Raw genomic sequence first — 14,007 nt, 5'->3', positions numbered from 1 at the left:
TAGGCCTATATCTGTCAGGTGTACAGTTCAATGACACACTATACCTTAAGATCTCGGGTGCTCCTCCAGAAGAAACATGTAGATCCACTCCACGGTTATAGAAGAAAAGGGATAGCACTCGCCGATCTTCAAAATTCCATCCTTTATTAAATCTCAGTTAAAATTCATGGCCGGGAGAGTGAGGATAGGAGCATGTGATAGCAGGTGCTGACGGCGGCCGCTTCGCGCTGTACCGCGCTGTAGAATTTGTTTTACCATTCCTCCAGGTATAGATTTCTGAGACCTTCTAGTTATCTAGTTCCGGACCAGTACACATGTTCCGTGTTAGATATGCATGTAGGGGGATATCTCTGTCCCATCAGAGCAAAGTTTCAGTCTATTTTTTGGTTTATTTAATGTTTTCTCTCCACAGGCTATGTACACTAGTAACATTTATACTGCAATTTTGCTATGTCAATTTGCAATCACGTTTCCATCCGGTATCATCGGGTGCCTCTCCACTTTCCAGAGACTTACTGTAGCTTTCATCACCCCAATGAACAGCGGAAAACTATGCATTCCGAATGAGAAACAGTGTATGCCATGGCCTCTTGCTTCATTGACAGTTTGGACAAGTTACATTGCTTTTGTCGGGCAGATGTACAATAGTCAATGTCAAGAACCCAACAGTGGGAAACACACAGATCTAGCGGTTGGTACCAATTTGTCAAGGAGAACACCAAAGAGCTCATGTAGATCCCACCTCTGTTGCCAATATGTCAGGGTATAACACTCCACTGCCTCCAATCGTCAGGACAATTAGGCAATCGACTGATGAGTGATGCACAAAGCCGCGTCTGTTTCCACTACCAGGCCAGTTATTGGGGAACTCACACAGTGAGTGTCTAGTTTATTCACATCCGATTCCAAAGCAGGGAATATGTATATACTCCAATACTGCCAACACTACAATAATTAAAGGAACTATCTGCCACCACCTCTCGTGTATACCTGCCGATTGAACATCCATTACCAATGGCGTATCGCTTCAGGGGTGCAGTTTGTAGTGGAAGAGGTATGGAGCTATTAAATGTTATATGTTTAATCTGAAAAGTAGGCAGTATTTATAAAAATATACAAGATGTTACAAAATAGGATCAAGATGAAGATTATAGTTTGGTATTAGCTATTATTAACACAAGTGACACCTACAAATTATGGGATCCGTGGTCCCAGGAAGGAGATATTACTGTCATGTTTCCTATCACAATTGTATCTATTCATAGAGAGGAAACATGGTATGCATATTGTCATCCCTCTGCCCAATAATCATTTGGAAGTGTTACTGTGACCACCCAGTGACACAAGACAATGCATTAGGTTTGCCACGACTCCGAAAATATGACACATAACTGTAGAACCCTGTGTATTCATGAAAAAACCCTCAATACTCATAAATTCACATAAATGTGTTTGAAGTACTGTGCAGTTAGGGAGGCAAGGGCCATAAATCTGTCACCTTCTGCATTCTTAGACAAGCTGGAGAGTGGAATTTGTGTCTGTAATCTATCAGATGACCAACTTTAAGTACCTGTTTGCAAAAGAGGGAAGTAGGGGGTCTCAGCCAAAGTTAAGCATCAACTTCCTATATTTTACAATTATATTTATAACAGTCAACAAAGCCAAAACCCCACCACACATGTGTTTTCAGTATTGAAAAGAATAGGAAAAAAAATATAAAAACACAACTAGATCTCTAAACTGATAATTGATCTAATACATTATAGAAATAGTAATTGTTAATTACTATTAACTTATCCTGTAAATTTGGCCACAGAAGACAAATCTATAGCTTCAACAAAGCTGCCGAGCAACAAAAGAGTTTATAAAGAAATACGGAAGACCAGAACCAGGCTTACCCCAGATCGTTTTATGATTAGCTCTCCTGTCATTTCATAACCTCTCCTCCTTTAACCAAGTAACTTGACAACAATCATTAGAATAACTTGCACCTTTTTTATTATTCCAGATATATTATTGCCGTTGGTTGGGACAGAAGAATAAATATGTTTATTGTGAGTATGTTGCTCTACATTTATCAGTTAGAATATTTATAACAACATAACCATGGCAGTGCTTTATGATATAATATGGAATATAGTTATATAATAATCCCCCCTGATCAAGCTTAGCGAAACATGCATCAGGATGTTCTACTGCCACAGAGTCTGCATAGATATCCTTCTTCCATGATTCATTTCTGATTGTTTTGCTAGCTCTCTGATCTTCTTTTGTGCCTGGTTGATTTTGTTTTCCATTCAATATCAGATGGCGGTTTGCCTCTTATATTATAGAGCATTAAGCCATTTCTTTGAAAGTATTCATAGTCTCCTACCCTAGTGCTTATGCATGCACATGATATGTTACCCGGTGGTCTATCGTAGCTTACAAAATAATTTAATGTCTTGAATTTGTACTATTTACCCTTTGTTGGGTTTCTTAGTGTAATTCTCCCAATTTTATATTATGTTCTCATTCATATATATTTTTGTTGTCAGTGTTGTTGTTTTTTTTGGCATGGTTTATATATTAATGTTTTGCATTCTCCAGAAATTGATTGTTTGTTCCTCAGGATTCCAATGATGATCTTCATCACTTCCAAGAGCCACAGCCAGGCTGGCCGGATGATTTGGTAAGCCGACCTGCAAAAACAAGTTGATAAATAGAAAAAAGTTCTGTTCATGCTAGTAGTAGTATGTCTTTTCTACATAAACAAAGATCCAGCAATAGCGTATCTGTTTTGAAATGGATCCCAACTAATCCTGATCAACCCCCTTGACTTTGTAATGAGATTTGGGAGTTTGTTGACAGCTGTTAACATTGCATAAAGCTACCCACACACTTTAGATATGGCTGAACACTCATTCAGTCGCCAGTTATTCTTTCCTCCCCAATGTTGTACTGATGAATCTCCTCTGCGAATGAAGAATTTCAAAATGTTTGATAAAGTTGGTTGGCCAAGTCCACCAAAATAGCTACGTTTCTCCAACATGTGCAATATATATTTCATGTGTATGAGCTCATTGAAACATAGGAGTAACTTGAGCTGTATAAGGGCCCCTGCAGCTGTGATGTGCTATCTAATATATAATTGCCTAGAATACTACTTCCTGCAATTTGTGCCAACTTCCGTGGCTTTGTCCGGAGCTAATGTCCGGAGCTAATGTCCGGAGCTAATGTCCGGAGCTAATGTCCGGAGATTAATTGCCTAGAATACTACTTCCTGCAATTTCTGCCAACTTCCGTGGCTTTGTCCGGAGCTAATGTCCGGAGCTAATGTGCGGAGATAATGTCCGGAGCTAATGTCCGGAGCTAATGTCCGGAGCTAATGTCCGGAGATAAGTGACGTCAACAGTGTCCAGTGTCTGATTGGTTGCCGCCTGCTGCGAGCGACCAATCAGAAACGTGCCGTACTGTGACACACTCCGCCCGCCATTTTCGTGTGATTTTTGAATTTTTACCTCACAGCAAGTTTCTACTGCGTGGAGGCGGGCCCAGTGACGTTGCTCTTCAAGCTCCTGCCGAATTTCGTAAAAAAAATGATAATACCATTTACCAAAACTATATATATTTAGTTGTGAAGTGGTTCAGTGACATTTTCACACCAATTTTGAACTTTTGTTTGGTGTTTTCTCCATATACTGCCTATTATTTTTGTTCTTTCTTACTATTATTTATTAATTGTATTATTCTTACATTTGAATAAATAAAGTATATATGGATTCTAGACTCCCGATTCTTTAGAATCGGGCTGCCATCTAGTTTTTAATAATGGTATTTTATTATGTGGAAGAGAGGACTTAGTTGGACTGTATCTCTTCCACTCCTTTTGGTACGCCCTCGCCTAAAGTACGTTTGGTAGCATAAGAGCACAATTTGGCAAATTAAATCCCTCAGAAACATAAAAAAACATGCTACTATAATCCTTATTAAGGTATGAAAGGTTTGTCATAGGGTATACATACCAAGAAAATGTTTCCAAATACTGAAAAATCCATTGGATGATTTTGACCTTTGCCTACCATCAGATATACCAAGGGTGAATAGTGACATACATGTGACATACACTGCCCAAGTCCAAACCAGCCACAGGTCCACAGGTCCACTCACCAACCCCATATATGTTTTTGAGACTGTTAAATTCATGTTAGGAGACTCGTGGCCACCTGGACATTGTGGTCTGTACTTATGCAAGGTGGCAGAAGGCGGTAGCTATGTTTGAGCTACTGCTTTGAGACTCCCTGGCACTTTATACTGTACAGGGAAATCATGTCCCAGTGTGCTGTCTAAGGGAGGGTGTGTTGCACTCACTTGCAGACTTCCACTGTCCTCTGGTCTCCATCTTCAGGAACAGCAACACAAAGATCAGGGGACACTCGGTTCATTTCAACATTCAAAAGTATACTGGGCAGTTCAAGTACGGTACATCAGATTGTAACTTAGAGTATCAGGCACAGCACCCTCTGTTTCTTGTTTCAGTAATCTAGTAGATTTCCCGCTTTACTTTTTGTTCTTCCTGAACTATATCTACATCCACTGATCCTGTCAGCGTCAGGGATTTCACATTCAGTCTCGCAGTATATCCAGGATCCGTTACCTTTCCTTCATGCGGTTCCACGTCCATTTTCCTCTGTACTGAAGAGGTTAAGGCGCTCTCCATAGCTCCTGATTTGAGCCGTAGGTTCTGGATGTTACAGACATGTCCACAGGGAGTCTTGTAAGGTTTCATACCACCCAGAACACTTTGCACTGGCTTCTGCTGTCAGCCCACTGCACCTGGAAGTTCACCTTGTCACTTAGCAAACAAACACTCCTCTAGAAACAGAAAGAAATCTGTAATGGGCTGGGTGGTGGAACCACTGTGCCAAAACCCAAGGAAGACCTGGAGGGACGTGACTAGGAGCCTCACCCAATCCAACTACGGACATGCAGCAGCTAACGACACTGTGGCCTGTGGAGAGACAAGGGAGGTGATCCAGGTGCTATGTCAGGACTGACCTTGGGTAGATGGCAGCTGACCCCTAGGAACGGGTAGCTTGGATGGCCCGGGGGAATCTCCAACAGATGCAGGCAGGCAGAGAAGATGACAGGAACCACAGGTGCAGACAGGACAGTCTGATGGAGAGATGAGCACTGGCAGGTGCAGCTATCTCGGCTCCCGTTGAGGTGAGCACTGGCGGGTGCAGCTGGCTTGTCTGCCATTGAGGTGAGCATTGGCGGGTGTAGCTGGCTCGGCCGCCATTGTGGTAAGCACTGGCAGGTGCAGCTGGCTCGGCTGCCATTGAGGAAAGCACTAGTGGGTGCAGCTGGCTCGGCTGCCATTGAGGAAAGCACTAGCAGGTGCAGCTGGCTTGGCTACCATTGAGGTGAGAACTGGTGGGCGCAGCTGGCTCGGCTGCCATTGAGGAAAGCACTGACGGGTGCAGCTGGCTCATCTGCCATTGAGGAAAGCTCTGGCAGGTGCAACAGACTTGGCTGCCATTGAAGGAAGCACTGGCGGGTGCAGCAGGCTGAGATGCAAGTACTGGGACCTGAGAACTGACAAGCGTGTTAGGAGCAAACTCACAACATTGCCCAGGCACCTCCATGTTGGAGGAGACGCTTTAAATAGTAAGAGACTACCAGCTATTGGCTGGGGACACTTTAGAGGAACGCCCACGGCCCCTTTAAGAGGAAGTGTGCACGCACATGCTCTAAACACAGTGCCTGGAGACCTGCTAGGAGTGCATACACCCCGGACAGCAATAGACGGAGCAGGAAGGGAGCCTTGGCGTGCAGGGAGAGTGGGACTGCAGGCATAAATGTAGGTGCTACACAATCTTCTTTTTACTGTCCCTAACCCCTCCCACTGTGGGCTAGAGCAAACACTTCACTATATCTGTCCCTACAATCTGTTGCTGGGCAGATCTAACCTTTCACCTACATTCTAACATCACTACTTAACTACAGTCACTATCTTCTAATAGTATACATTAAACTGTGTTTTATATTATGTTTAACCCCTGATGCTGGAGTGTACCTTATACTAGGCATTACCTTTACAGTACCTACACAGCAGCACCATTAAAACCTTATGACATAGTTCACACTTCACATATCACAATACATGTACAAAAATGCATGATACTATTCACTTTGCGCAATTATTGTCTTCAGGGGCAGAAACACGACAGTCTCTGTTACACCCTTACACTCGGATCGTAGAACATATGCAACTCTCCTAGCCGTAATAGCTATCTGCCAATACACAAGAGCCACACCCTTAAAGGCAACCAGTGACTCGATTTAGGCTGCCCAAACCATGAGCAGCATGAATCTTAGTATTTGTTCTTATGCAGCATATATATGCCAGTCCGAATGCCCCTACAATACAGCACCCCTTTAACAGAAACATACATGAGAACAGGCAGCAGTGACTTCCTATGCAAATCTATGTAGTCAAATATCACCCTGGAAGAAGAATTGGCAGAAGGCATTCTGACAGTGTCAAAAATCTACAACACTCAGTGTAAAGTGGTCTGGCATTATATAGAAAAGCCCTGCAATGTGGCCACCCAGGATATATACCGTGATCTGTATAAATCAAAGTCTATTTTACTTTTCCTCTTGTACAATGTTTCACATTGGTGTCTGACTTTATTAAAAATGTAATTGTTTTTTCTATACTTTGTCACAAGTCAAAAGTGGCCAGTTTTTGCTCTTTATTCCCACTGCTCCTTAGACAATTTGAAATGTTGTTGTATTTTAAAAATCTAGTACGGTTCCCGAGATATGGACCCTTTTTTATGGTCTCTACCACGGGGGCAATGGAGAGCAGCCTTAAGAATAGAATCCTGTTAACCACTCCCCCTTGGTGAAGATGATAAAAGTTAGCACCAAATAACATCTGTAACCATATGGGGGGGGGGGGAAACCACTCAAGGGAGCCGTGGGATTCAAATAAGACCAAGAACTGGACACTTTTGACCGGGTAAGGGATCAATATCAAATTGTTGGAAGTGCGAGACCCAGCACCCCTCCAATCAGCAGGTCCCGGAAATGGCGAGGGCCAAATGTGAAATAACTAAACAACCCTTTTAAGAGCTTGGATTATTGCACTAATCGGCATGTTTCCTCATAACAGCGCACCAAGTGGTTGGGGGAGGTATTGCAGGGAGAATGGATTTTATTTGTGATGTGATGTACAACATCATTATTTGAAGGTATATGGTGCATAAGCCATACAAAATATAAAAGGATTTTAGTCAATTCTTGTCCTGTATTTTTCTATGTGATTTGGCAGGGCTTATTGTACCATTTTGAAATAAGCAATAATAAAAGGGTCACGAGAGTTGAGGCACAATTGATTGTGAGCTTTTTTAACAGATCCCAGCGCCGACCTTGGAGATGATAGGATTCAGCATCAGAGCTCAATGTACCTTTTACTTCTGCAGGTCCGAGGTCACCGGGAAGACATTCTGTGTATAGCTCTAAATCCTCCTAATCTCCTTGCCAGCTCGAGTTATGATGGAGAAATTATTATCTGGAACATGATCTCGGGCCACATACAATGCCGAATAAACGCATCCATTCATGTCGCTTCTGCAGGAATGAAATGTAGGTGCTCAACATCTAGTAGGATGACTTTAATAATGTAATACATAGTTTTATTGATGTAAAAAATGGAGTTAATGTATTCATCAGTTGTAAGAAACCTAAATGGACGGCATAGTGATACTGGAGATTTCTCTGATTTAACTAAAAGGTGATCATATAAAATGGTGTAAATCATTGTATTCCAGTTATTTTACAATAGGATATCTTAGACTCAGAAATAGCAGCAGTAGTACACATGTACAGATTTAAAGAGGTTGTACCCCTACTTCAGAATCCTTATCTCTTGACCAGAGAGGTAGGGAAGCTCTCTATATCTGGAGGGCATTCATTGTCCTGCATTGCACATATAAGCCACTGATTGATTTCAGTGTGCACTGTGTAATGCCAATCTACCGTGTAATGGTGTTGCAGAGAAATTGAGCACTAAACGCCCCACATAGACATTAGACTGTCGCCTGATCCTGCTGATATCGATGGGTTCGGCCAACCGGCTAATGTGTATGGGGTCACTTGACATATTCTGATAAAAGATACGGACCCAGCATGTCTGCGATATAAAATACACGAGGAGTTGACTTAATTACTTTTCAGTCTCCAGATGTTGGTCTTGTTCAATTTCACATTTTTAAACAGTTTTGGATAGACCCTGTACAGTGTCCTGTTATAGTCCCTGGACAGTGTCCTGTTATAGTCCCTGGACAGTGTCCTGTTATAGTCCCTGTGCAGTGTCCTGTTATAGTCCCTGTGCAGTGTCCTGTTATAGTCCCTGGACAGTGTCCTGTTATAGTCCCTGGACAGCGTCCTGTTATAGTCCCTGTGCAGTGTCCTGTTATAGTCCCTGTGCAGTGTCCTGTTATAGTCCCTGTGCAGTGTCCTGTTATAGTCCGTGTGCAGTGTCCTGTTATAGTTTCTGTACAGTGTCCTGTTATAGTCCCTGTGCAGTGTCCTGCTATAGTCCCAGTGCAGTGTCTGGTTATAGTCCCTGTGCTGTGTCCTGTTATAGTCTCTGTGCGGTGTCCTGTTATAGTCCATGTGCGGTGTCCTGTTATAGTCCCTGTGCAGTGTCCTGTTATAGTCCCTGTACAGTGTCCTGCTATAGTCCCAGTGCAGTGTCCTGTTATAGTCCCTGTGCAGTGTCCTGTTATAATCCCTGTGCAGTGTCCTGTTATAGTCCCTGTGCAGTGTCCTGTTATAGTCCCTGTGCAGTGTCTGGTTATAGTCCCTGTGCAGTGTCCTGTTATAGTCCCTGTGCAGTGTCCTGCTATAGTCCCAGTGCAGTGTCCTGTTATAGTCCCTGTGCAGTGTCCTGTTATAGTCCCTGTGCAGTGTCCTGTTATAGTCCCTGTCCAGTGTCCTGTTATAGTCCCTGTGCAGTGTCCTGTTATAGTCCCTGTGCAGTGTCTGGTTATAGTCCCTGTGCAGTGTCCTGTTATAGTCCCTGTGCAGTGTCCTGCTATAGTCCCAGTGCAGTGTCCTGTTATAGTCCCTGTGCAGTGTCCTGTTATAGTCCCTGTCCAGTGTCCTGTTATAGTCCCTGTGCAGTGTCTTGTTATAGTCCCTGTGCAGTGTCTTGTTACAGTCCCAGTGCAGTGTCCTGTTATAGTCCCAGTGCAGTGTCTGGTTATAGTCCCTGAACAGTGTCCTGTTATAGTCCCTGTGCAGTGTCCTGTTATAGTCCCAGTGCAGTGTCCTGTTATAGTCCCAGTGCAGTGTCCTGTTACAGTCCCAGTGCAGTGTCCTGTTATAGTCCCTGTGCAGTGTCTTGTTATAGTCCCTGTGCAGTGTCTTGTTACAGTCCCAGTGCAGTGTCCTGTTATAGTCCCTGTGCAGTGTCTGGTTATAGTCCCTGAACAGTGTCCTGTTATAGTCCCTGTCCAGTGTCCTGTTATAGTCCCAGTGCAGTGTCCTGTTATAGTCCCAGTGCAGTGTCCTGTTATAGTCCCTGTGCAGTGTCCTGTTATAGTCCCAGTGCAGTGTCCTGTTATAGTCCCTGTGCAGTGTCCTGTTATAGTCCCAGTGCAGTGTCCTGTTATAGTCCCAGTGCAGTGTCCTGTTATAGTCCCTGTGCAGTGTCCTGTTATAGTCCCAGTGCAGTGTCCTGTTATAGTCCCTGTGCAGTGTCTTGTTATAGTCCCTGTGCAGTGTCTGGTTATAGTCCCTGTGCAGTGTCTGGTTATAGTCCCTGAACAGTGTCCTGTTATAGTCCCTGTCCAGTGTCCTGTTATAGTCCCTGTGCAGTGTCTTGTTATAGTCCCTGTGCAGTGTCCTGTTATAGTCCCAGTGCAGTGTCCTGTTATAGTCCCAGTGCAGTGTCCTGTTATAGTCCCAGTGCAGTGTCCTGTTATAGTCCCAGTGCAGTGTCCTGTTATAGTCCCAGTGCAGTGTCTGGTTATAGTCCCTGAACAGTGTCCTAAACTGCATTACACAGACAGCTCATTAATAAATGTGTAATGCTTCATTCCATTCTGGTGGCACTGCATGGAAATGTAACAATGATGACAGTAGGGTTTTCCCACAGGTAACAGCTGATCACTAGGAGAACAGTAAGAAGCCATTCGGGGCACAGGTTATTTGAATTTACTAAAGTGGGTCAGACCCTGTGACACCAGTGATAAGTGTTCTTTAAAGGTATATCATTTAAATGGCAAAAAAATAGTAATTTGAGATGAAATAAGTACGGTAGGTAAAAAAGCCTACAGAGACCTCTGACTTACCATTGAAAATCCTGGAGGCAGTCTAGTGTGTATTGCTTTTTATATCAAAGGCTATTGAAAGGTTAACTCTGCTCTGAATCAGAGATATGGGTTTATGTAGAGATGAATGGGAAAGAAGATGGAAAAGATATTGATAATTTCCACTGCCTTGGTCTTTTCCTTTTAATCTTTGAGCAAATAAAAAAAATATATATATGGTGTATAAGGACCTACAGCATTGTAAGGAAAACTTGCCGCAAAATATATATACCAGTATATATTCCTGCTAGTTTTCCTTACAATAGGTGGAGGAGGACTGTTCTGTAATAATACATATACAGCTCTGTTCACAGATGCAATCAGCCTATACTGACAGTGTAAAGAGGTCCTGTCAGAAGATCAAAAGTCAGCAGTTATTGCTCTTATTTTTTTCTTGCTGTTCCCCTGAGTAATCCCCTAGAAAGTGTCATGTATGGTCCATCCACCATAATAATAAATAGGGCATTTCAAATAAGCTGCATGATCTGGCCATCAGCCAGTATCTCTGTAAGTTACAAAGTGCTGCTAGCTGCATTGAGGATTAATCAGAGGGACCAGATTCTGAGTAAAATTTAGAAAGACCTAACAGAGATAGTTAGGTTGGTGTATTGAGGTTCTAGGCTTGTCTAAAGAGATATCTTTGAAGTACTCTTAAAAATGTGGGGGCTAGGTATTGGTCGTGCTGTCCAGGGTAGTGCATTCCAAAAAACTGGCGCATCACGAGAAAAGACTTGGAGACAGAATTTGAGCTATTCAGTTGTGGAGCAGAGAACATAGGTAGGATGATAGACAGAGATAGACTTATTTAGCTGTTTTACACCAAAACACTGCCAACACCTTAATCAATCAGGGCCATAGTCTTGTAAGGGATACAGCCTCCATAAAACACACACTTTTAGTCTTTTTTATCAGTTCTCCAGAACATGTGGTTTTATTAAATATGTTTCTCTTATAGTTTTGCATGTCTTGGCCTCCCGGTCTATTTACTGATAGTGCTGGTTTGGAGCGAGAGAAAGTTCAGACATGGTGCACTGAGAATCTTGGCTACATCTAACACGCTAATTAGCATATTTGATGAAATTATATTCACTGGAAAAAGGAGCAAGAAATTAGAAAATCATTAGGTGGGATTGCAGCGCCCCAGAGTCCGGGTCGTTGCAGTAATGTCGCTCTGCCACTAAGGGGAGTGATGTTATGTCTGATTGCACTAAAGGAGTTCACCTGACCAGGTATCACAAGCACACATTACACTTCACACTCCGGCCACCAGGGGGAGCAAAAGGCACTATGTATTAGGCCACTCCTCACACTGGTAAAACTGGGGTCGGATAGGAAGTTAGAACAGAACGCAGCCTGGGAGAGCTCCAGAGAGGACCTGTCAGGGGTGGGTTCCTGACAGGGGCCTAGCAGAAAGGATAGAGAGTGACGGAACCGAGCCTGCACTACCTTGCGGCGGTATCCCAAGGAAGGACACGAGGAGAAGGATATTGTGGAAAAGTGAGAAACGAGGTCAAAGCACAAAGGAGAGCCAGTAGGAGTCATGCCCCGAGAACGGCAACATCCTACTGAGGCGCGTAGCCGGTGACCGGAACACCGAGGGAGTAACTGACTTCAAGCATTACTTAAAATACCACAGTTAACAGTGCTCTGGATTGAGGATCCCGAAGTCTTCAGTAAAAGGTAAAGAGACTGCAACCCTGTTATTAACCGCGCCTCACACCATCGCCACCTACACTACTGGGAAGCCCTGGGGACACACTTCACCTGTGGGAAGGTATACCATCCAGCTGCCATTCCATCACCCCAGCGGACCCCTAAGCAGCGTCAGTCACCCTGACCGAATACCACATGTGGCGACACGAACCCTTGACAAACTATCATCACCCCTTTTATTGGACGCCCCTTAGCAGGGTCACGGACTGGGTCCAGCCACCATGACAAACCCCAGCACCGAGACAGAGAGGACCGGTATCAAGTAACCTGTGGCCCTGTGTCTGGGGGCGCTCCAGGATTTTTTTTCATGGGGACTATATTCTCTACTAGATGGTGGCCCGATTCTAACGCATTGGGTATTCTAGAATATGCATGTCCACGTAGTATATTGCACAGCCCACGTAGTATATTGCCTAGCCACGTAGTATATTGCCCAGCCACGTAGTATATTGCCCAGCCACGTAGTATATTGCCCAGCCACGTAGTATATTGCCCAGCGACGTAGTATATTGCCCAGCCACATAGTATATTGCCCAGCCACGTAGTATATTGCCCAGTGACGTAGTATATTGCCTAGCCACGTAGTATATTGCCCAGCCACGTAGTATATTGCCCAGACACGTAGTATATTACCCAGTGATGTAGTATATTGCCCAGACACGTAGTATACTGCCCAGTGACGTAGTATATTGCCCAGACACGTAGTATATTGCCCAGCCACGTAGTATATTGCCCAGACACGTAGTATATTGCCCAGACACGTAGTATATTGCCCAGCCACGTAGTATATTGCCCAGACACGTAGTATATTGCCCAGACACGTAGTATATTGCCCAGCCACGTAGTATATTACCCAGTGACGTAGTATATTGCCCAGACACGTAGTATATTGCCTAGTGACGTAGTATATTGCCTAGTGACGTAGTATATTGCCCAGCCACGTAATATATTGCCCAGCCACATAGTATATTGCCCAGTGATGTAGTATATTGCCCAGTTACGTAGTATATTGCCTAGTGACGTAGTATATTGCGCAGCCAAGTAGTATATTGCCCAGTGACGTAGTATATTGCCCAGTGACGTAGTATATTGCCCAGTGACGTAGTATACAGCACAGAGCCACGTAGTATATTGCCCAGTTATGTAGTATATTGCCCAGTGACGTAGTATATTGCACAGCGACGTAGTTTACAGCACAGAGCCACGTAGTATATTGCCCAGTTACGTAGTATATTGCACAACGACGTAGTATATTGCCCAGTTACGTAGTATATTGCCCAGTGACGTAGTATACAGCACAGAGCCACGTAGTATATTGCACAGCGAAGTAGTTTACAGCACAGAGCCACGTAGTATATTGCCCAGCTACGTAGTATATTGCCCAACCAGGTTTGTCACAGGTTAAAAAATAAAAAATAAACATACAGTATACTCACCTTTCCAAGGGAGCCATTGAAGCCCATGGCAGCTTCCGGTCCCAGGGTTGGTATCAGCGCAGGACCTGTGATGACGTCGCGGTCACATGACCGTGACGTCATGGCAGGTCTTACTCGCGCAGGCGCGCAGGGCCTGTGATGACATCACGGTCACATGACCGTGACGTCATGGCAGGTCCTTCTGCCATCGGAACCTGCAACGGAGGATGGCGGCCGGCGCGAGCGGCAACGGAGGGTGAGTATAGCAGGTTTTTTTTTATTCTTATTATTATTTTTAACATTACATTTCTTACTATTGATGCCGCATAGGCAGCGTCAATAGTAAAAAGTTGTGGACACACAGGGTTAATAGCGGCGGTAACGGAGTGCGTTACCCGTGGCATAACGCGGTCCGTTACCGCCGGCATTAAGCCTGTGTTAGCGGTGACCGGAGGGGAGTATGCGGGCGACAGGCACTGAGTAAGGAGCGGCCATTTTCTTCCGGACTGTGC

The 14,007-nt window shown here is 44.1% G+C and overlaps 1 protein-coding gene across 1 annotated transcript in view; it reads left to right on the top strand.

The window, feature by feature from the left end:
* Positions 1-14,007, top strand: part of LOC138671096 (cilia- and flagella-associated protein 337-like) — a 262,921-nt gene that overhangs the window by 192,262 nt on the left and 56,652 nt on the right. The window contains exons 20-22 of the mRNA XM_069759005.1: positions 2,009-2,054; positions 2,612-2,671; positions 7,473-7,635. Coding sequence (XP_069615106.1) covers positions 2,009-2,054; positions 2,612-2,671; positions 7,473-7,635 — 269 coding nt within the window. The remainder of the gene's footprint in view (positions 1-2,008; positions 2,055-2,611; positions 2,672-7,472; positions 7,636-14,007) is intronic.

The sequence above is a fragment of the Ranitomeya imitator genome, chromosome 3 (genome assembly GCF_032444005.1).
Source record: "Ranitomeya imitator isolate aRanImi1 chromosome 3, aRanImi1.pri, whole genome shotgun sequence".
Lineage (NCBI taxonomy): Eukaryota > Metazoa > Chordata > Amphibia > Anura > Dendrobatidae > Ranitomeya > Ranitomeya imitator.
Note: the sequence above shows the minus strand (reverse complement) of the source record. Positions and strands in the feature narration are given on the sequence as shown.